The sequence below is a fragment of the Pangasianodon hypophthalmus genome, chromosome 28 (genome assembly GCF_027358585.1).
Source record: "Pangasianodon hypophthalmus isolate fPanHyp1 chromosome 28, fPanHyp1.pri, whole genome shotgun sequence".
In the NCBI taxonomy this organism is placed as follows: Eukaryota; Metazoa; Chordata; class Actinopteri; order Siluriformes; family Pangasiidae; genus Pangasianodon; species Pangasianodon hypophthalmus.
The window spans coordinates 11,590,714-11,615,813 of NC_069737.1; the positions used below are offsets into that span (position 1 = coordinate 11,590,714).

Consider the following 25,100-nt stretch of genomic DNA (forward strand, 5'->3'; position numbering starts at 1 on the left):
GGTCTGTGTGGGTCCGTGTGTGTGTGTGTGTTTCTTCCATCTGGTTTTAATCACTAAGGGTGTGTGAATGGAGAGAATCGACTTCCTGCGTCACAGTCGTCACTCAGTCCAGTCTTATTGTGTCATCATGACTCCTGTTAATTCACTGCAGATCCTAATGCCCAGTTCAAGCTTGTAGTTACGATACAGTGCAAATTCAAGTGATCAGCATTGACAAAATGTTAAAAACAGTTTGAAAAATGTATGAAGACAATCTTCAAGAAGTGTATAAGGCTGCTACACTTATTAAATATATATATATATATATATATATATATATATATATATATATATATATATATATAAAAGTTGTTTTTAATGAAAAGCGTGTTTAAAAATCATCAATAATAAGCAATACCTTTTGTCTGCCATTTTTTTATTTTTGTATAAATAAATTCATGCTTTGTACAGATTAATTCAAATTAACTTTATGGTGAGTTACACTGATTCATCACAATATTTAAAAAAAAAAACTTTCTAGGTGAATTTCTTATACATAAATCCAAGGCTAAAATAAGTGCTTAGTTGTATTATTTATTTTTTTAATGGCATTACTTCTATTTTTCCTCCACACATTAAATGTAAGTGAACGCTGCTTTAAAAGCCGCTTGCCTTTCTCTACACGTGGCAGATTGAGAAGCATATTTCAAACCAAAAGTCTTGAAACTAAAACTTGTTTTTTTTTAAGTCGGAGGCATCTATTAAAACATCTTTGTAAACATAAATATATATCTAGAAAGTCGATAGACAAATAATTTTATATTTTAACAAATTATTTCAGTTATGTGTAACCTATGTTCTTCTGAAGAAGTGTGATGACGTGACTCTTATTATATATTTTTTTTAACCCGGAAGTGGCCTGCTTCTGACAATTTTTTTTTTTTTTTTTTTTTTTTACTTCGAAGTGGGTGTGTGTGTGTGTATGTGTGTGTGAGAGAGTGTATATATATGTGTGTGTGTGTGTGTGTGAGTGAGAGAAAAAGAAGTCACTCGGCGCAACAGTAGTGTTATTCATTCATTAGAAGGTGTTCAGAGAAGCAGCAGCTGAAACGCTGCACATTAGAGCCACAGCAGCTCTCAGCTCTCCATCCGGCAACAGCTAGCTGCACTTCAGCAACTATCTTCCCTTCACTTCACTTTAAAGCACGGTAAGACTCCAGCCCTGGTTCAGTCACTGGTTATTTCAGTAACTTCTCAGTGGAAAAGTTCTTTTAGTAAATTCTCAGTGGAAAAAGTAGCCCATGTTGTTAGACTTTAATGTAGTTGAGGTGAGTATGTGCTCTTAGCTGCTCTTTTAAACATGTTAATGAAATGTAAAGACCAAATCCATCTATTTCAGCTTTTTATGAGATGCCCTGAAGAATAATACACACTTTTATTTCATTTCATTTTAGTGGTGTGTTAGATAGATGTTTAAAATTTCTATCCATCATTACATCTATCTAAATATCCCTAAAAATGCCTTTTGTTTGTTGTCATTAGTTGTACAGTACAGCATTGATGTACTCATTTGTTTGTTTGTTTGTTTAATGATGTATGAAGTATATAATGAAGGGTTTAATCATTTTCCTGTCACACTTCAGCTTTCGCAGCTTGAAGCTTTATCAAACCTAGAATTCACACTTGTTTTAAGAACAAGACTCCCAGAGAACTTTTTTTCTCCTGCCAGATTCACGACGGTTCAGCACATTCTTAAAAGTGATCAAACGAGGTGTTAAAAGTTACCAGATCAGGTACAACGAGTCCTTTTTTTTCTGTAAATGTTTTATTACGGAGAGTCGGAGCAAACCTTGGCCATGAATAGGTTACAGAAGAGTGAGCCGGGTTTGTAAGAGTGCCTCCCTTGTGTGCTGAGAGAGACGCATTAAAATGAGACCTTCACAACTCATCCGAGCTGCTGGACTTTCCTTCAGGAAGGCCCCATCTGCCCTCAGAGGACTTTTTTGTGTAATTAGAGGTTGTTCACAGTGGTGAAACATCTGTTTTGGATCACCGGGCACCATTTTAGTGTTGTGCGGTCCTGGAGGGCCAGAGTCCAGACTTCTCAAATGTTCAACTCTTAAACCTAACTGATTCATCACCACTTTATGAAAGTGTGTTACGCTTTTCAGCCATCGAGGTCAAACTGAATGTCTTGTAGTGCATCAAGGCAACTGGGATTTTTGAAATTTTTGATATTTTGAATCCAGATTGACCTGGTGACCTGGTGATTCAGCGTTAAATAGGGCTAAATTCACACATTTACAATCTATTTTGATTTAATTTAACTTGAATGTATTTATTTCTAAATCTGCTTTGTGACAATGTCCATTATACTATACAAATAAAATTGAATTGAATTGAAAATAATATTCCTGGTAATGATGGGATTTATTTTCAGATTTTCAGTCATGCAGTCATTTTAAAAGTCTAGCAGTAATGCATTCAGGTGTCTGTCGCTCAGTTCAGTTTTATTTGTATAGAGCTTTTATTAATAGACAGTCTCATAAAGCAGCTTTACAGAAATCTGGATGTAGATTTAGATCACCAGTGAGCAAACCAGCAGTGAAGACAAAAATGAAGAAACTTTGAGAGGAACCAGGCTCAAACAGGAACCCAGTCTCTTCTTGGTGGCACCAGATACTGAGATTATAAATCATTTACTCGTCTACACTTGTATACTATAAAGGCAAACAGGCCTAAGTGTGTTAAAATGATGTTTAGTATGAGTATATTGTGAATGATGGTCCTGGGATGAGCACAAGACAGTCTTTGTGGTTACAGGAACAGTTCTTAGGTAATGTATTCAGATGAGATAATTCACTGAAGAAAGGATAAGACTTGGACATAAAATGTTTTTTTGCAGATGTTTAGGGAATCCTTGTGGGACCATCCACAGCAGCCAAAAATGTTTGTATCTGGTCAGATTTCTAGTCAATTCAGAAAGCCTGTCGTCTTGCATTAGTAATCAGCCGTGTTAAGTGTCGACATTTAGTCAAGGCAAATTTTTTCCCCCCTAACTTCTGGTTCATTTATGTAGATTTAATGTAGATCTTAAATCTAAACTAAGCTAATATCTGTTTTCTCTTTCAGATGGTTCAGATTAGGAAAATATGCTGCATAGGTGCTGGTTATGTCGGGGGGCCAACGTGCAGCGTCATCGCCAGCATGTGTCCCGAGATTACAGTGACCGTGGTCGATGTGAACGAGACCCGAATCAAAGCCTGGAACTCGGACACACTTCCCATTTATGAGGTAACTTCATCAGACTTTTATAAAATCAGCGGCAAATCTCAACGTTAAACTCTCATATCCTGATAATGAACTTTTGATGACAGTTTATGATACTGCAGTGATGATGTAGTAAAATGTGTTTATCTTCCCTGGGCCTTTTGCCATTTAAGAGGTTTAGCTCTACTATCAGGGAGTGGTCATGCCTCCAAAATGAGCATAGATGCTTCAAAGTATTGGCGCTACCCCTAATAGAACAGTATCACACGTATGGAACGTCACACTTAGCAGTATAGTTTGATTATAGTATCGTGTAGTTCTTTCTAATGCCTCTCTCAGGGCATGCTAGCTAACAAGAGTGTCTGTTTTTTGGCTTCTTATGCCTCTTTTTCCATTCCTGCATCCATGTGCAGCCTGGCCTGAACGAGGTTGTGTTGTCGTGCCGTGGCAAGAACCTTTTTTTCTCCACTGACATCGACTCGGCCATCAAGGAAGCAGACTTGGTCTTCATTTCGGTGAGTTACAGAGGTGTAAAGATTTCACATAAGTGCTGGAGGAAAGCTTGTGTGTTAGCTAAATCTCCATGCAGTTATTGTATGTGTGTTGACTCGAAGCCTGTGCTCTGCTCTCAGGTCAACACACCCACTAAGACGTACGGGATGGGAAAGGGCCGAGCGGCTGATCTGAAGTTCATCGAGGCATGCGCACGGCGGATTGTGGAGGTCTCCGATGGTTATAAGATAGTGACGGAGAAAAGCACGGTGCCTGTGCGAGCTGCCGAGAGCATCCGCAGGATCTTCGACGCCAACACCAAACCCAGCCTCAACCTACAGGTGTGTGTGTGTGTGTGTGTGTGTGTGTGTGTTGAAAATGTGTACTTTAGACAAATAGGACTAAACTTACTTTTTGTATAGCCTAAGGAATTTCTCTATCTTACTTGTAATGTGTTCCAAAAATAAAAAAAGGACAGATAAGGAGCCAGACGCTCAAGGCTGTTTATGCTGAGACCTTTAAGCATTTGTTCACTCTCTCCCTCCCCATACGTTCTTGTGCTGTGGCACCCGTGCTAAGATATTTAATTATAGGGTGGATCCCGAGTGGTGCAAAAAAACCAAAAAAAAAAACGATTGTCTTATCGTCGGGAGATTGAGAGTTTGAATCCCAGTGATGCCGATGATGGGTGGATTTCATTCGAGTGTTACACTGCTCTGCGACAGAGCATGAGCAGGAGGAAGCACATGGTTGCCTTTACCCTCCGTGGGTGGTAGCTGTCCTGTGATCGAGGAGAGCTTACAAGTGAGTGAGGGAAGGACAAATGATCTCTGAGTACAAAGAGTAATGTGCTGAGCTAGTTAAGTGCATTAATACAAACTGAAGGGAACGAACAAGTTTCTAGTGTTGCATGTTGTGTTTGTGGCCTAGACAAAAAAAAAAAAAAAAAAAAAGATCAGCAACTGTTTGGCCATTGTTTTGGCTACGATATTAAAAAAGTTGTTTTCACGTCTGGCTGCTTATCAGTATTCAGTAATGTCTGCGAAACTGCTAATCTGGTTTGCCCGAGATCACTTGAACTTGAACGCCACTTGAACACCATAAAAGGCTCAGCAGGATCTCCACTGACTATCAATAGCAGTCAGAATTGCTTTTAAGATTCTCCCTCCAGCGCTGAGACGGAGACGCCGCAGGAGCCCTGGGCCCGGACAGAGAAGTCAGGGTAGAGTGTTTACTTTCATGCAGGCAGGAAGTGCCGGACAGATATGAAGCTCACAGCACAAAGAAAGTTCACATTCACTAACACAGGGGTGCGGTGGGTTGTTCCTGATGCGCTGTGAGATTAGCTTTATGTTAGTGAGTGTGACTGAGGATTAATTATTAACTTCTTTATATTTTGGGAAATAGAACCAACTAAGTATATAATTAAATATTGTAGTACAAACAAAAAATAATTGTGGGAGGCGGATTTAAAAAAACAGCCTCGCGCCCACTTCTACCCCCATTTCAAATGTCTTCATGGTTGTATGTCTCTTCTAGATCATTCAGATCTTCTGACAGGAACTGTTAGTACCAGGATTTCAGTGTGTACAAGCTCAGAGTGTGGAATTCACTCCCTGTTGTCCTTAAGGCCACACTTTCACTGAGCACTTTCTTCAATATTTCTTCAGAACAGATTTCAATCATTTTTCTCCATGTGGCTCTCTCGGTCTCTCGCAGGTGCTTTCCAACCCAGAGTTTCTTGCTGAAGGGACGGCTGTGAAGGACCTCAAGGAGCCGGACCGTGTTTTGATTGGTGGAGATGAAACTCCTGAAGGTCAAAAGGCGATCAGGGCGCTATGCGAAGTGTATGAGCACTGGGTGCCTGAGTCACGCATCATCACCACCAACACATGGTCATCCGAGCTGTCCAAATTAGTGAGCATACTGTGTGTGTGTGTGTGTGTGTGTCTGTAAGGCTTGTGCCTGAAATCAAAAAGTAGAGTAGAACGGATACTAATAATAATAATAATATAGCAGAAGATATGCTATACATGCTATACATGCTATACATATGCTTCCACATGGTAAAATGCAGGTGTTGATCATCTGTTTATTTATTTATTTAATTTGTTAAGTTAGCTGGTGTGTGCTATTAGTGCTGAAGTCATATAACCATCTCAGCAGACCTGAGTAATAACAGTGTACATTAGCACAGAGTCTACAGCAAATTATAAACACATCATAGGAATAATCCAAAATTATTCAATATACGCTTTTGTGTGTGTTTTGTGTGTGTGCGCACGCATGCATTAGGCGGCGAATGCATTCCTAGCTCAACGTATCAGCAGTATAAACTCCATCTCGGCTCTGTGTGAGTCCACCGGCGCTGACGTGGAGGAGGTGGCCAGAGCCATCGGCATGGACCAGCGCATCGGCAACAAGTTCCTCAAGGCCAGCGTGGGTGAGTGTGTGTCTCTGTGTGAGAGAGAGTTTTGACTTTGTGGGAACATTTGGCTGGTGTCTATGAGCCCTATATAAAAGTGTTTTTTTTTATTTTTATTTTTTTATTTTTTTTATTTCGTTACAAAGATTTTGATGCAACATGAAGAGTAAGAGATGCTGAATAAACTGAGTATAATATAGTTAAGTCAAATTGGTCTGTGTGTGTGTGTCTCTGTGTGTGTGTCTCTGTGTGTGTGTCTCTGTGTGTGTGTCTCTGTGTGTGTGTCTCTGTGTGTGTGTGTGTGTCTCTGTGTGTGTGTCTCTGTGTGTGTGTGTGTGTGTCTGTGTGTGTGTCTCTGTGTGTGTGTCTCTGTGTGTGTGTGTCTGTGTGTGTGTGTCTGTGTGTGTGTGTCTGTGTGTGTGTGTGTCTGTCTGTGTGTGTGTCTGTCTGTGTGTGTGTCTGTCTGTGTGTGTGTCTGTCTGTGTGTGTGTGTGTGTGTCTCTGTGCGTGTGTGTGTGTGTCTCTGTGCGTGTCTGTGTGTGTGTGTGTCTCTCTGTGTGTGTGTCTCTCTGTGTGTGTGTCTCTCTCTGTGTGTGTGTGTGTGTGTGTGTGTGTGTGTGTCTGTACACCCCAGGCTTTGGAGGAAGCTGTTTCCAGAAGGACGTGCTGAATTTGGTGTATCTGTGTGAGGCACTGAATCTGCCTGAAGTGGCCTCTTACTGGCAGCAGGTACAGAACATCTACACCTGAAGTGCTCAGGAATTTCTGTTGATTAGCATTTATTATTTTGTTTGGTCCATTTCTTACAACCAAGATGCTTTACAAGACTTAAAACAACACACATACACAAATGAACCTTATTTATATATAAGAGTATCTTCTATTCTCACTGGCCGTGTGTGTTAATGTGTAAAGTTCATTTCCATCGCAGATCCTAGATAAAATGTTTATACATACACTTATCCTAAACCGAGCAATCTGCTGAGAATATTACATGTAAAAAAAAAAAGGAAACTGGTGAATGAACAACTATTTAAAACTATTTATAACTTGTTTTGTGGACATAGATAAAGTTGAATATGTGAATATGAATGGATAAAAAGTACAACGTGTCGTTCATTAGTAAATAAAAATAGAACTCATTGGCAAATTGCTGTGGTGAGAGGAAATAAAACACTTTGGAACATTCAGTTCTACGTAAAATACTCCGCTTCAGACACATCAGTTTACCCTGTCACTGATTACTTTCCTATAGCAGCACACCCCCAAGAGGTTTATTCCTTACATACTGAGCAGAATGTGAGAGGAGGAAATGGTCATGCACAAGCGATATATACATATTCTGATTGTGTTTGTGAAAGGTTTTTTTCTATTAAGCTTCTATTAAATAGACCGATTTAAAGGATCGATTGAATAAAAGTTTCATTTGGTTAAATGTATTCTGATTGAGGTGTGTATATTAATGTTTCTCATTGTAAGATACCAGTCTTACAGTCTCAATAGCAGGTTCTTGGGCTGCATGTAAGAATAGCTACTAAAAGTGGTGTTGACATTGTTCCTTTTGTATTATGTGTGTGTGTGTGTGTGTGTGTGTGTGTAGGTGATTGATATGAACGAGTACCAGAGGAAAAGGTTTGCGTGCAGGATCATCGACTGTCTCTTTAACACTGTAACAGGAAAAAAAATTGCTTTGCTAGGCTTCTCATTCAAGAAGGACACTGGGGACACCAGGTATACACACACACACACACACACACGCACACACTCTTCCCACGTGGCATTTCATCATTAAACATTTCTTTTGAAATTCAGTGAAAGTGTTTCATTCCCTATGATGCCTTAGGTCTCTCTCTCTCTCTCACTCTCTCTCTCTCTCTCTCTCTCTCTCTCTCTCTCTCTCTCTCACACACACACACACACACTCACACACACACACACAAATGCACCCACAGCCTATTTCACGCGCACTCTTCCATGTGGCATCGATTTCATCATTAAACGTTTCTTTTGAAATTCACTGAAAGTGTTTAATCCCCTATGGGTCTCTCTCTCTCTCTCTCACTCTCTCTCACACACACACACACACACACACACACACACACACACACACACACACACACACACACAAAGAGTCATATTTTAGTTTACATTTAGCCTTTTTTTGGTGTCTCAGTGTGTCATGGTAAACAATGCTTGCTCTTGTCAATATAAACAGCAGTAAGTTCACAGTATTTACGTATACTGTATATCTATACATAACATGCCAATTGAAATTTTTTTTACAACCACATACACAACACACTTCGTGCCAGTTGAAAGATTTTTTACAACACACCATCATTCACCCTCCCTAAACTTTTTTTTTTTTTTTTTATGACTAAACCGGAAATTTGCCGAGTCATCCTGCATGGCTGACTTTTTACCTGAATTACAGTGATAGTGGGGTCACGAAGGGTTTTAGATCCAGAGTAAAGATCCAGTCACGGAGTCAAGGGTTTTAGATCCAGAGTAAATATACACGGACTAGAATCTTTTAGCCTTCTACAGATACATGTCTGAATCTTCTGTAAATATATTCTTAAGGTTTAAGTACAAGCACAGAAGAACCTGGAAAGTTGGTAGTGTGTGTCATCATGCTGACATTGCACTTTGTGTGTGTGTGTGTGTGTGTGTGTGTGTGTGTGTGTGTGTGTGTGTGTGTGTGTGTGTGTGTGTGTGTGTACCTTCCCAGAGAGTCATCCAGTATCTATATTTCTAAATATCTGATGGATGAAGGAGCCAAGCTGCACATCTTTGATCCTAAAGTGGCAAAAGAACAGATCATACAGGACCTGTCCCAGCCCAGCATCTCAGGAGACAATCCTGAGAGAGGTGTGTGTTTGTGTATCCCTGCTCTTTGGGGTGTGTGTGTTGTCCAATCAGGTGATCGCTGCATACCAGACCTCCTGAAGTGGTTTAAGAACCAGATGTAAATCTTAATTTTAAATGTGTATTAGGTGTATACAGGGTGTTTCTGATATGTAAATTACACAGTAGCTTTTGTTAATTGTGTGTGTGTGTTGTGATCTTTCCTCAGTATCTGAGCTGGTCACTGTGTCGTCAGATCCTTATGAAGCCTGTAAAAGTGCGCATGCACTAGTCATCTGCACTGAATGGGACATGTTTAAGGTACATACACACAGAGATCACTGTACATGCAACTCCAGAAGTTTTGACACCCATCAACAAAATACTCCTTAAAAAAAAACAGCTTGCAGTTAGTGATGCTTGGCCGGTTAAACAGAAGACGCTATAAAAATTTTGTTTTGCTGTTTCTTTTGTACAATTTTGCCTGTTCTTCTGAAGGATGATGATAATTCTGGAGCTGATTGTACCTTTATTCCACTGTGTCTGTGTGGCGCTCTGTGGACTTGAACCTGATTTGTCATGTTGTGTGACCTTGCAGATAGTAACTTGAAGTGTGTCCAAGATTTGCACACGCCTCATTTATGTTCATGTGAGGGTGCCCAAACTTTTGCATAAAACTGTATCACCATTTATCAGTAGTTTTGCCTTTGTTTGTATATAATGAACCCAGTACTAGCCTAGTTCACAGATTCTTATGGTGTTGCTCTGGTGTGTTAACGTGTGTGTGTGTTTTGAAGGATCTGGATTACGAGAAGATTTATCACCAGATGTTGAAGCCAGCGTTCATATTCGATGGCCGCAGAGTCCTTGATCATTTACACCCCCAACTACAGAACCTTGGTTTCCAGGTGTGTGTGTGTGTGTGTGTGTGTGTGTGTGTGTGTGTGTGTGTGTGTGTGTGTGTGTGTGTGTGTGTGTGTGTGTGTGTGTGTGTGTGTGTCTCTTCCTCTGTCATTTTGTCCTATATTTAAACACTGTAACTTCACGTACTGTCTATCTTTGTGTAATTTTGCGTGTAGATTGAGACGATTGGAAAGAAGGTGATGACCAGGCTTCCTTTCACCCCCACGGGTGCAGTCCCCAGAATCACCCTCACCGAGCCACCGACTAAAAAATCCAAAGTCTGAGACGCGCGTGTATACACACACGAAACCATGTCTACCGAGACGAACACACACACTCAGACTGGATTTACTGCATTTCTCTAAAAAAGAGCCAAAGTTCAAAAACGATGCACATTTTACTGTTGAGTTTGTAATTCACCTGTCACAGGACACCGTGTCTGTATCCCTCTACAGCACACTGCACTGGATAGCAGTCAAGAATTATGCAGATTTTTATTTTTTTTTAATTCAGTAGACATGCCTTTCAACGTGACAATGATGTTTAGTTTTTCAGTATTAATTCTGATCATTACATGGTGCAGCACTGAAAAGAGAAATGTTGTCATGAGCATCTAATTACAGTGAAAAAGCAAATGCTTCCGAGTCTTTCAGCAGAGCCATTAGTCCATTTTTCTATAGTGTGATTGCGGTTAAATCATAATGTAATCGTGTCATGTGATATACGTGTGTACTAGTTTAATGTGAACTTTTTTAAAAATAAAATCATTTCATATTGTACAGATTTGTAACACTAATGTAATATGATAAAAGGCAACAATTTCTTACATACGTATGGACCAATTAAAAGCATATCTTATTTTCACAAAATAAAATAAATGAACAAATGCTTCAAAATTATTTTATTACACTGTACAGTTCTTGTTTAATTCTGATTCAAATTTCCACAGTATGCAATGTCTCACTCGATAAAATTACACAGTGACTGTTTGGGTGTAGCTTCACCACCCAAACAAGTCATGCATTCTGAAGTCCTCTCTTTCGCAATAATAAAGCCCACACACATGTATGGATTGTCTTTCGTCCTCTCTCTTCCACATACCAGAAGACTTCATTACCCACAATCCATCACACTAACTTTAGAAATCTAACCAGATTTGTTTTAAGGTGGATTAAAATAAATGTTTTCTGTAGTTCTATGATTCATTGCATGAAGGAATACAAGATGGGAAAGGATCCAGGTTCATGATGTCCATCATTATTCCACTGTTCCTTCCATCTTCCTCTTTGTCAGCAGGTTCTTTAGGAAGAACTCACCTGTGCAAATGAACATCAAAGACAATCTGTGAAATATTTGAGGACACACACAATCCCTCCTACTAAGATTTCATGACCCCGAGTGTGAAGTATTCATATAATAGTGAAGGTCTGTGGATATTACCCATAATCCAGTGAGTTTAGCTGAGCGTTCATTTTTGCAACATGCACAAACTCTGCACAAATTCTAATCCTCAATCTCTGAGTTGTAGTCAACACTAGAATTATTGGCACCCTCCATGAAACTCACACTACACACACTGATACTTTTTTCACTTAATTTAATGGAGGAACTATTAACATTTCCTCCAAAATAATTACCATAAGAAAAATAGAAATAAAATAAATGCACAAAAGTGATCATTACTGGGGGAAAATCTACTGGTTTCCAGAAGCCAAATTTGAGGTTGCACACAGTCTCAGTCATCCATCATCCATCCATCCATCCATCCTCTGTGCTGTTTATCCTACACGAGGGTGACCTGGAGCTTGTCCCAGGGGACTCGGGACACAAAGCGGGGGACACTTTGGTGTGCCCACCCATTGCAGGGCACAATCACACACACTCACACACCCTTTCACTCACTATAGACAATTTAGAGATGCGAGTCAGCCTACAACGCATGTCTTTGGACTGGGGGAGGAAACCCCTGAAGCACATGTAAACTCCACACACACACACACACACAGGGCGGAGACGGGAATCGAACCACTAAGCCACTGTGCCTGGTCATTCATAACCATGGGGGAAATCAGAGAACTTCCAATACAAAGAAACAGATGGTTGTTGACCTGAACATGTCAGGTAATAGGTAAAAATACACACACTTTTAAAAGCACAACCGGGTCTATAATAAAAGTTTACAACATCTAGAACAGATGGACATTTGTCAAGAAGAGGACACATGAACCTGATGTCCTCCAGACAGTGAGGAACGCAAAGAAGAGTTTCAAAATCGACTATCAAACACCACAAGCCGCTGAACTTCCCCAAATGTTGCTGGACTACATGTGAAATGTTGTGTGTGTATTTGGACAGAAGAGACTAATTTTTTGGTCACTATGAGTGTGTTTGGCAACAAAAGAGGAACTGCATACACGGAAAATCCCCCAAACCCACTGATGGCTCAAGGACTCTTGTGAACATTAATCTGCAGTCTTAATTTCCTGGTAGATCAGAAAATTAAGACTGCAGATTAATCCTTTCCCAAGATAATGTTTTTAGTGATGATCTGGATTTGAATTCCTGCAGTATGAACTGAACAGGGAAGTCTTCAAGCACAAACCTGAGAAATGTTCTACATGGAGGAATAGTGCAAGTTTCCTCCTCAAGTGCATAAATAATAATTGTAGGGTGGCAATAATTTCTAAACCAGTGTTCTTTATTTGAGAAGATAAAATTGCACTACGTAAGAAAGCTATATTTGAAAAAATATATATATTGTGTAGGAATAAGATATACAGCGTCCCCAAATGTCTCAAAAAATCTCAACATATCACTGTATGGGTTCATTTTTTGCTCATTTTCATGAAAGGTGCCAATAATTATGGAGTTGACTATAAATACTAAACTTCTACTAAAACAGGAGAAGCTGGAATGATATGGATAATATGGCAAATCCATGATACACAATATGTATCACAATATTTAGGTTTGCGAGCAAGAGTGCAACTTTTTTTAGATATTTGTAGATTTTCTTTTCATACAGAACTGAAGTGATCGCAGTTTTTCTCCGTGCTGTATTTCCTCCTCTGAGGATTTTCACACAGCACAGTTTACAATCTGCTCATTAATCTTTTATCATTAATCATGAAATACTTACAGATTGTTGTTATTTAGTTTCGTCAGTTCATTAGCATGATAAAGCTTACATCATGTAGTATCATGTGGTACAGATGTTGGTGTTAGGAATCGGGTCCCAGTATCAGAACTGGTGCTTCGCTAATCGATATTTTATCAGTCGTAACATCTCCAGCTTGAGATCCAGCCTAGATACTACAAGTTTGTTCTTTTTCACTCTAGTGTGTGTTACCTGCTTTATAAGACGAGCGCACTAGGGGACCACTCGCTGTGTAAACAAACCCCATTTCCTGCCCCACCTTCTCCCAGTGAGCAAACTTCTCCGGGGTGATGTACTCCTCGACCTACACACACACACACACACACAAAATCCACACTTCAGAAATGAACATATCAATGCACCTCTGTGTAAACACACAGCCGTGTGTGACAGCTCTGTAAGGGTGTATCCAGGTGTGTAGGTGCTTCAGCAACGCTGGTGTACCTTCAGATGTCGTTTTGTTGGTTGCATGTACTGGCCAAGAGTCAAACAGTCCACACCCGAGTCCCTCAACTCTGTAACAGGACAAAGCGTTATCTGGATATATTGTACTGATTGAAAGGAAATATGAAAAAAAAAACATCTGAGCTCACTTGAGGTAGAAGACATTTACTACATAAATAGCATGACTGCAATATACGTAACATATATTTCCTTTTTTCACCTGCACAGAGCTGATGTAAACAATCTGCTCTGTACACATATCCATCTCTAAAGATAGATAATATCTGTTTATAGACGGATTTATACTCTGATGAACTATTAGTGCTCGCTTTCAGGATGACTCCGCCCCCATCCTCAGAGCATGAGGGCTCAGGGCGTGGTTTGATGAGGATGATGATGGAAATCGTATGCTGTGGCCTTCACAGTCACTAGATCTCAACACTACTGAACACTCATGTGAGCTTTTCGAGTGATGGATTAGAGAGAGCTTTCCACCGCCACCATCAGCTGAAGGAATACGTTATGGAAGAACGGCGTTCATCGCTCCAGTACACTTCCAGAGAATCTATGCCAAGGTGCGCTGAAGCTCTTCTGGAAGCTTGTGACGACCCAACACCTTCCTAACAACTTTATGTTGATTTTTCCTTTAATTTATCACCTGTCTGTATATGTGAGTAAGAGTGTCTCTGTGTGTGTGTGTGTGTGTGTGTATATACCTTTCAGAGTAGAGTGTATCTGTGCGTCTGTTTCACCAAGCCCGAGCATAATCGAGGTTTTGGTGAGTACGCTCGGTTTGACACTCTTAGCGTGGCGCAGCACAGCAAGCGACTGGTCAAAGTTCGCTCGGGGGTCACGCGCATACCTAAAGGTCAAAACTGTACATTAGAAAGCAGCAAACTTGGACATCAGTCATAATGACTGAGTGATTGTTTCATAAGAAAGAATCATTTTAGAAATGATCAACGATATAAGGAGTACTTTTTATTAAGGCTATAATAATAAATCAGTAATAAATTAGATAGTTCCATAATCATAATAATAATAATAACAATAATAATACTGATAATGATATCATGATGATGATTATTGCTGTTGATGTTAATAACAACAATAATAATATCTTAATATTAATATGAGAATATCTGACAAGTACAAACAGTTAATAATAATAATAATAATAATAATAATAACTTAATATTAATATGAAAATATATGACAAGTACAAACAGTTAATAATAATAATATTAATAATAATAATAATAATAATAATAATATGAAAATATTTGACAAGTACAAACAGCTAATAATAATAATAATAATAATAATAATAATAATAATAATAATAATTTAATATTAATATGAAAATACCTGACAAGTACAAACAGCTAATAATAATAATAATAATAATAATAATAATAACTTAATATTAATATGAAAATATCTGACAAGTACAAACAGTTAATAATAATAATAATAATAATAATAATAATAATAATATGAAAATATCTGACAAGTACAAACAGCTAATAATAATAATAATAATAATAACTTAATATTAATATGAAAATATATGACAAGTACAAACAGCTAATAATAATAATAATAATAATAATAACTTAATATTAATATGAAAATATCTGACCAGTACAAACAGCTCTCAGTCTGAAACAGGTTATACTCTGCGCGTTGCAGGGACAGAGGGCGGGGACAGGGCCTGAGCTACGCTGGGAAACAGACATTAAGCGCCCCCTGGTGGTCGCTCCGCGCTACAGCACTGCGCTTTTTTCTGGAATGTTCAGTGCGCGCGCCCCCTCGCGGAGACACGCTTCAGTCCACGTGCACCAAATGATTTTTAGAGCACGTGCACGCCTCAACCACGCGCGCAATAACTTCAGGTTCACTTCAGATTTTTTTTCCATACATATTACGTTACAAAGATTTACTTTTTTACTGTGTTACTTTTAGATGAATGTGGTTACTGACTGTTCAAGTCACTTTAACATGAAAAAAGTGTTATTTATGTATTTGTTTATTATTATTTGTTTATTATTTTTTAGTAAATCTAGAAAAAGGTCATTTTGTCCCTGTCACATTTCCCCCATCTCTTATTTACACACACCTAGCATCAGATGGCGAGAATTTTGTGTGTCTCTTTCCACAAATACTACGCATTACTTACACACACCGATCAGCCATAACATTAAAACCACTGACAGGTGAAGTGAATAACACTGATTGTCCTGTTACAGTGGCACCTGTCAAGGGGTGGGATATATTAGGCAGCAAGTAAACAGTCAGTTCTCAAAGTTGATGTGTTGGAAGCAGGAAAAATGGGCAAGTGTAAGGATCTGAGTGACTCTGACAAAGGCCAAATTGTAATGGTTAGATGACTGGGTCAGAGCATTTCCATAAAGGCAGGTCTTGTGGGATGTTCCTGGTATGCAGTGGTTAGTACCTACCAAAAGTGGTCCAAGGAAGGACAACCGGTGAACCTGAGACAGGGTCATGGGCCCCCAAGGCTTATTGATGCACATGGGGAGTGAAGGCTAGCCTGTCTGGTCTGATCTCATAGAAGAGCTACTGTAGCACAAATTGCTGAAAAATTTCATGCTGGCTGTGATAGAACCAGGATGCACTATGGGAAGAAGGCAAGCTGGCGGAGGCAGCGTGATGCTCTGGGCAATGTTCTGCTGGGAAACCTTGAGTCCTGGCATTCATGTAGATGTTACTTTGACACGTGCCACCTACCTAAACACTGTTGCACACCAAGTACACCCCTTCATGACAACGATATTCCCTAATGGCAGAGGTCTCTTTCAGCAGGATAATGCTCCCTGCCACACTGCAAAAATTGTTCAGGAATAGTTTGAGGAACATGACAAAGAGTTCAAGGTGTTGACTTGGCCTCCAAATTATTCCAGTCCAGTCATTCCAAGACTGAGGTAAAGTACAATATTCAGACTCCATGTTTAGGTTCCTGTGGTCACAATGGTATAATTCTCTGTTTCACTCATTTTAAAATGTAATCGTTGCCATGATTGAAGTATTTCATGACCACGAAACAGACCTTAAGATACGTAACTCATATATGGCTTCTTGTGGCTACACTTTCTTTACCTTTGCAGTTCTCTCACGGTCTCTACGTTGTGAGCGTAAACATCCAGACCAGACAGAGCGACTTTCTCCACTGCCAAGAGGTCACCACGAAAATCAGGGGTCAAACACTCCACCAGGATTTTAGCGTTCCTGCAAGAGGGTGCAATCACAAAGTGTATCTTTATGTCATATGTATAAACATACATACATAGATATACATAATACATTTATAACGAACAAATCCAGGCAGTGCAAATGTAAATGTAGACTTGTACAGTGGATGCTAAGGTGCATTGACGCTGTTCTGGAGGCTTCTGGTGGCCCATCGCCTTACTAACACACTTTACTTTGGTTTTTCCTTTAATTATTATTATAAATTTTCTTGATTATAGATAGAGCTTTTTACCTCGCCTTGAGATGAGACACGGTCTTTGCAAAGTGTTCTGCACCTCCATCAGCGAGGTCTGTTCAACACACACACACACACACACACACACACACACAAGCAACAAAGAGTTAATACAACCAATCGTCTATTTTCGTGAAGATCAAGCAGGAAGGGTGTGTTTGCGTGTGTGTGTGTGTGTGTGTGTGTGCTTGTGTATTTACCATCTCTGTCCACTGAAGTGAGCACTACATAGTCGAGTCCCCATGCAGCAATAGCTTTAGCTGTGTTATAAGGCTCATCCGGGTCGAGAGGAGGCGGCGTTCTCGCCGTCTTTACCGAACAAAACCTGCAGCCACGTGTGCACGTGTCCCCCATCAACTACACACACACACAAACACACACACAGAGACACACACGAACACAGAGACAGTGTTGTGGAAGCGTGTCAGGCTACTCGTGTAATCATTTGCCTGAAGAAATGAACAGAGTTCAGTTGAAATGTGGTACCAATGAGCAAATGATTCTAGTTAACTAGTTTATACACACGTGCACTGAACTCTCCAATAATTAATATGAAGTTTATTAATTTAGTGTAATAAACTGTATAAATCGTGTTGCACTGACCATGATGGTTGCTGTGGCAGTAGCGTACTCTCCACCTCCCCAACACTCGCCAATGTTCGGACATCTGGCCTCCTCACACACCTGTAACCATAGCAACAACAATGGTAAAATTATTAGCTATGGTTGTGTGCTAAAGTTTGCATACCCTTAGGACAATATGAAAAAGAAAAGACTTTTAGGGAGTTATGTTTCACAGATCTTTAGTCATTATCAAAAATGGTCGACGTATGAAAAAAAAATATTAATAATGAAAACTTGAATTTCATATATGCCCCTCTATAAACATCCTTTAATACCTTGTTTGCCCATGCATTGCCTTTATAACTCCAAACCTCTTCCTTGGGGTCTCTTCACATGGTGTTTTCTGCTATATATACTTCTGAAAATTCCAGGATTTCCTGAACTGAAATATGTTTCTCATTTGCACGCATCTCAACCCCACGTAACGTTCTAGCATTTTAAAATGTGAAGAGGGAGAAAACTGCATTTAAAGATTTGACTGTTGGTATCTGTATCCAATCTTCTGGCCTTTTCGCTACAGCATGTAGCTCTTCAACGACTTGTTCAAAGCCCGACGGTCATTATGTGAGGAAATTACACCGAACTCGCAAGGTTTTAGACCTCAAACAGACTGATTGCTTTCACTGCTGCGTTTGTTCAACAGGCTCCTGATCCGACGCTGCAGGAAGATAAGATTAAAAGATAAATAAAACATTTCCACATCATTTTGGTGAAATATACGGTACTGTGCAAAAGTCTTAGCACCCTATTTTTTTTTTAGTACAAACTTTGTTATAGATTTTTATTTGATGACTTCTACATTATTGATTCAGTGCAAAAACATTTCAGATTCCAAACATTAGTTTTCCAGCACAAAATTACATGTTACAGAAAAATGTTTGTATGTCAGTAAAGAAAGCAGCATGTATACATAAGAGACACTTTTCAGACAAAAAAAAAACATAATGAAGCATAATGAAGGCTGCTGGGTTTCGCTGCAAAAATAAGAAGCGAGTGTGAGAGCCAAAGTCTCCAGAAGAACTGTGGCTGCTTCTGCAAGATGCTCAGTAACACTTACAGCTCATTTCCTTATAAAACTGCACACACTGTACCTTTTGTACATTTGTGCGAAGGATCGTCCCACCAAATATTGACTTTGTTTCATTTATTACTGTTTACTGCTCTTTATAGTATTTTTTTAATGTAGAAACATTTAATTTCATTATCTTTGAAGGCATCTTTGCTCTACAGCATTTCTTTGCATGTGCCTAAGACGTTTGCACGTTGTATGTATGATTCCTTAAAACTGAGGTGTCTAAGTATGTTATAGGAAATAAAACCCCAGAATTCAGCCACAGCGACATCTGACGCATTTTCCTAGACCACACACACACACACACACACACACACACACACCTCCCATTTTCCTGACTTACCTGTTAGACCTTTGTCATGCACTGCCTTCTTCAGATCAGGTCGAGGCTCATAAAACACACCGATTTGTTTCCTTTGGTTCTTTTTTTTATAAAAATAATTTTTTACCCGTTGCATGATACACCTACAATTTAGTTTTGAAGTTCTTAGCATTATTTGGTTTCTTTGTAGGTTTTTAAGTTTGTCTACATTCCTTTTTTTAGCTCAAGAAACAGCAGCATTTATTAGGTACAGTACCCAGGTGAGATTATCACGTGTTATGGGTCTTTTCACCCACACAGCAGGGCCAGTCTTGCTCTAGATGGCTGTGATGTCACCTGGATTCAAACTCATGAGCTCTCAATGAGAGAGCGAATACTTGATCTTCGCACCACGTAACCTTGCCATGACTTAACCTTTCGTTGTGATTTTAAGATATTAACACAATCCTGCATTTGAGAAAACATCATACATCATCCACTAGCTTGCCAGATTGTGTGAACAGTAATGACAATAATTTAGGACAATACCGTTGTGTATAAATGAATTTCAGGCACTTACAGTGTGTAGCTTCAGGTCTCTGAGTGTGTTCTTCAGTCTGTTGTAGTTTTTCCCAATAGGAATCTCGGTCTTTAGCCACGGTGGTAACCTGAGCCTAGGATTTGGACCACAGATAATGATGGTTAATCTACGTTCTGTCATTGTTATATCAGTTTATTATCCTGTATATTATGATAGCTGGTAGGGCTGCACAATATATCGAAATTATCAAAATATCGCAAATGTAAATATCGCGATATGCATATTGCAAGGGTTTGTGATAACGGAATGATTTTAATACTTCAAAAAATTATGAAAAGAAAGCGATTTAGGGCGACAGATAGCAGAGAATGAGTTCTTTTCCTCAAAGGAACATGAAACATGTATGTTGGTTATGCCATTCTCAGTTTAAAAAAAAAATATATATATATATATATATATATATATATATATATATATATATATATATATATATATCATATATCATATATCATATATATATATCGGTACGATAAGGCTATAAGTGTGTAAAATCAATTTCATTCATATATATATATATATATATATATATATATATATATATATATATATATATATATATATATGAATGAAATTGATTTTACACACTTATAGCCTTATCGTACCGCATACCACATTATTTAACGAGTTATCGCATATCACATTTTTCTTCAATATCATGCAATAGCTGGGCATGAATACAGTTTTAATGTCAGAGGATTTTTTTTTTTCGGAGAGAGAAAATAACTGGTCCAATTTAAAATGCGTAGGACTTGTTTTCCACACAAGAAGAAATTCTCACTGACATTGTGAGTTAATCCAAGATTCTACTTTACATAATCGTTTGCATTAACGGAATCTGACAGAGGGTTTTATCCGGAGGAATTTACATAGGTACTTGGTTATGTATTTGGAAAATAAATTTTATAGGAATTCCACTCAACACTGATCTTTCACAAGCTTGCATTTATCGATCCCCTTCTCACCACCCCTTTAGGGAAACTCTATGTGACAAGTCTGTTACCTTTTAAAGAGCAACAGCAGCTAATTCGTGAAAAACGTAACAAAACCATGAATTTAAACTTTGTCTCTTTTAGTCTGATCATCATTACTAGCATATTTTACAGAAAATTTAGGGGCCTTACAATGTGGACAGGGTTTATCTGATTCCCTTGCTGTCAGACGTCATGTGTGTGCTCGTCTATCTGACACAAACACACTCCTCAATCTCACACTAATGAGAGAACAATAGAGAGAATTTCAAAGGTCAGGTTGTGATAGGAAATTGATCAGCAGGCTATAAATGACCAAACATAATAAAAGGTTGGAATTTTAAAACCTGCTTCTGTTAAGGACTGAAAAACGACAAACGACGTTAATATGTGTTTATACACGACGCACTCAAACTCCTTACAAATGTTGATTAAAATACGCCGTTAAATATATTTAACATCAACCAGCAAAAATAATTCTTCCACCAACAGTGCTTTACCTCTTCTACAGTTCAAAATAAGCCTCGTGCTCATGTCCGGATTAAGACGAGCGCTTATTAAAGCTGGTTACTGCTTCAATAAGCTTTTCATTCCACTAGAACAGCAGTGGCATTCAGCTAATTCATGAAAAATATAACAAAGCCATGAATTTAAACTTTGTCTCTTAGTCTGATCATCTGTTACTAGCATGTTTTACAGGAAATTTAGGGGCCTTACAATGTGGACAGGATTTATTTGATTTAAGCAAAAATGAAGAGATGAGGAAAAACTACCCGGGCTGTGCTACACAGACAACGGACAGACTAATAATCGCTGATGTTAAATATTTCAGCTGTGAAAATGACCGAAATAGACATCTCTGTATATCTCCTGATGGCATGTAATTATCTATCAGAGAGCGTCTTTCTACAGTCGACTCCTCCAGTGAGCGTGTCAAGGTCACTGCAGATGGCAGATGATGTCGATGGTGTTTAACTACGAGGGTAACTATGCTGCTGGAATTGCTCTTTAAGACTCAGCAGCAGAAACAGAGCAGCGTCCGGGGGGAAAAAGCTCAAAATGTAAACAGAAGGATTGACAAGGATTGACGATTCATTGCATGTGTGCATTGCAAATCATACTTTTTGGAATTTTTTTTTTTTTTAATCAGAGAAACACTTTTAAACATTACACACTGCACCTTTAACATTTATCGGTCGAAGTCTCAATTCTCTCACCGTTCCCCTTTTTGTCGCTTCAGGTTGCCCCTGTATTCCTCCCATTTGCTCTTTTCTGACAGATCCCCTGATATAAAGTCCTGCAGTTTCAGTCCGTCCTCTTTAATCTCTTTCTTTCTGTCCCGTGGTGTGTGTGATGTGCTGGCTGCGTTGCTCAGTCGACTCACACAGACCTGTTTGAAAAAAATAAAACTCCTAAAAAATCTTATTTGGGCTTCGTAATATACATGTTGCAGATAAGAAATAAAATACAATCGAACATGCTCTTATGAGAAAATAATCAATAATGGAGTGATGTGATGTGGCCTGACATGAAGACAGTAACTGATACCAAGCCATAGCTGATTGTTTTCCTATAACAGCACATCTGGAAATGTTTTATTCCATTTACTACACATTTGCCAACAATCACATTTTAACTAATGAAAGGATAACACAATATATTTTTAACCGTTTAAAGTTACACGCTGTGGAACATCCGAGAGCAGGGGCTGTCAAGTGGTACTTCAGGAGCAGATCCAAGCAGTTTATCCAATCACATGCAAAATTAATGTTAATAATTAATAATTAGCTGAAGGCAGCTCCTCAGACCAGAGACGAGCCACAGGGCTAGAGACATTAAGCAGGAAAGAAGAGAGTTTTCACAGATATTCTTAGATTTCTTTAAAATTTTGGCTCATTGTTCTGATTAGAGAACTGATGACATGGCTTGTTCAAAAAGTTGACACTTAAAAAAAAAAAAACAGAATGTTCAAATATGCATTTATTCTCCTCACATCATATTCAAACCAGATGCGTCTCATTTGTTCAGAGTCTGTGGTTCTACTCAAATGTGGTAACATGAAGCACCGCTATGAAACTAAACACATCCACTTGAAATGGTCTTATTTTTAGCCGAAAACTAATCGTTAATGGTGAAGTGTTTATGTAACTGGATCTTCAAAAAATGTAGTTGAATAGCCCTGTAGAAATTTTATTTATCATTTATCCTCTCTCTTATTAACGGTATTAATCGTTATCATGTTTTTACATTCGATTTGTATTTTCACTTCGGTTTGGACGTATATTTAGCTCATGATTTAGTCTCTATTATATTTATGAGGTTGCAGTGACTCCGTATGTGATGTGATGCGATGTTTTCCTTTTATCACATTCTCAAGGTTTGAGTTTCTGTTTTCTTGGCACCACAGAAGAAAGCAGTCTGAAGCGGTTTTATCACGCACCTCACGATCAGCAACCTCATATAACCCTGTAATCTTTAGATTGATGTGATCATTTACCAACAAGACATAGCTCCTCCTTGTCCTCAGAACTAATCATGTATTAGAGTGATGAAGTACTGCATATGAAGCAACGTATCTGTGCTTTTAGGTCAGTCTGTTACTTGTATTACTCTTGCATCAGATTCACTGAAAGTATACTCTCTCTCTCTTTTCTAAGGTCATAATAAACACCTCAGCGTGTTTCTCTTTGCTCTCCTTCAGGGTGGAATCTTCTCCACCATCCTGTATTAGTGTTACAAAGCTCTGACATTGGAGACTCCTTCCATAAACGTCTCCTTACAGAAAACCCTTTTCTTGCACTGATCTGTTAATTACAGATCTTGGAACATGTGGAGGTTCCATCATACAAGTACCACAGAAATCCAGACTTAGATGGATATTTAGTTCCGTAACAAGCGATGCAAGAGGTGACAGTGGTGAGGAAAAGCTCCTTGAGATGACATAAGGAAGAAACCATGAACAGAACCAGACTCAGAATGGAAGCCAGTCTCTTCTGGGTGACGCCGGATAGCGGGGTTATAAATCATTACACTTCTACAACTGTATATTACAGAGCAAAACAGTACTAAGTGCATTGAAAGGATGTACAATATGAACATCCTGGCCTTTATGATTACAGCAGCAGTGATAAGTACAAGTATCCAGGTGAGATTATCCAGTGAAGAATGAGTGAGACTTGGGCGTAAACTGGGTTTGGGAAGGGGAGAAACTTTAGGGTGTCCGTGTGTGCTGTGGGGGCGCAGTGGCTTAGTGGTTAGCACTGTTGGGGGTTCGAATCCCACCTCCGCTCCGCATGGAGTTTGCATGTTCTCCCCATGCTTCGAGGGTTTAATCCAGGTACTCTGGTTTCCTCCTCCAGTCCAAAGACATGCGTTGTAGGCTGAGTGGCATCTCCAGATTGTCCGTAGGCATGGGTGAACGGGTGTGTGAGTGCGATTGTGCCCTGAGATGGGCTGGCACCATGTCGCCTTGTTCCCCCAAGTTCTCTTCGGATAGGATCCAGGCTCCTCTGCGTAGGATAAGCGGTACACAGAATGGATGGATTCTGTGTGTTGTGTTGGTAGGAGTGTATCAGGTACAGAGGTGTTGGGGTTCTTATGCACAGTGTACACTTTGGCCACTTCATTAGTACACACACACACACCAAAGATAGTAGTAGATCTTGTCATTAGAGATTGTTTAGAGCTCACTTTTTTCCAAACTGTCCTATATGTTAAATATATTGCAGCATACAGTGCAATACAGCATGCTCCAGCCAGTATACAGGATTATTACACACTAACTCTTGCACTTCTCTAAGGACAAGCAGCCATTTGACTGAGATTCGACCCAACTCAGAACAGGTTTAATAATGCAAAACAGATAAATACACACAGAATTTAGAGAGTACGAGTCACACTTACGTGAGAAGCTTCAAAACATCTAGGAGATAATAAAATCTGATTACAGGACAAACGACTAACAGCGCCACAGCTCCTGCTGATCAGCGCCATGACTGCCATTCTCACGTTATCTAGCATCGATTACACGCGTCTGGCCTCCCTGACTTTCCCAATTGACCTCCTGTCAGCCGAATACAGAGTAACATTTAATCAACATTATTCACAATTTATTCACAAATCCACTTATTATATTATAATTTAATCTAAAATCATCGAAACATTCAACTGTTTCAATGAACTTGCATAAACACGGTTTGATATTCTCGACAGTTCTACAGCCGTGCCTGGAGTTTGAGCGATGACGTAGCACGTATGCTCTACAAGTGCGTGATGACGTCTCTTCTCCTTCCTTTCCTCCTCTATCGGCGAGGTAAGAACATGGCGCATCCTGTTTCCAGGCGCTTTGAATCTAACCCAATCCTCTGTAACGCTCCATCAGATTGAGTTATATTGTGTTCTGTATTTTACCTGAATGTCACTTGGGTTATGTATATTTGTATTTTGGTGATATGTACACACTGAGCTGTGATAAAGATGGTTGATTTGTGAGCCGGGTTTGTGTTTGTTAGC

At 39.1% G+C, this 25,100-nt stretch overlaps 2 protein-coding genes across 2 annotated transcripts; one reads left to right on the forward strand and one right to left on the reverse strand.

Annotated features, from left to right (window-relative positions):
* Positions 1-958: 958 nt before the first annotated feature.
* Positions 959-10,815, forward strand: ugdh (UDP-glucose 6-dehydrogenase). The gene is made up of 12 exons (XM_034301072.2): positions 959-1,187; positions 3,112-3,273; positions 3,663-3,764; positions 3,882-4,082; positions 5,461-5,658; positions 6,037-6,184; positions 6,801-6,895; positions 7,767-7,897; positions 8,898-9,037; positions 9,243-9,334; positions 9,811-9,921; positions 10,093-10,815. Exons 2-12 carry the CDS (start codon positions 3,112-3,114, stop codon positions 10,198-10,200), a joined length of 1,488 nt encoding a protein of 495 aa, XP_034156963.1. The 5' UTR covers positions 959-1,187; the 3' UTR covers positions 10,201-10,815.
* On the reverse strand, positions 10,803-24,760 carry lias (lipoic acid synthetase). Its single transcript, XM_026942932.3, has 11 exons — positions 24,492-24,760; positions 21,806-21,978; positions 19,600-19,693; positions 17,626-17,706; positions 17,223-17,379; positions 17,020-17,077; positions 16,635-16,763; positions 14,234-14,379; positions 13,518-13,588; positions 13,266-13,377; positions 10,803-11,232 (listed from the first exon to the last, which is right to left on the reverse strand). Exons 1-11 carry the CDS (start codon positions 24,606-24,608, stop codon positions 11,174-11,176), a joined length of 1,197 nt encoding a protein of 398 aa, XP_026798733.3. The 5' UTR covers positions 24,609-24,760; the 3' UTR covers positions 10,803-11,173.
* Positions 24,761-25,100: the final 340 nt, after the last annotated feature.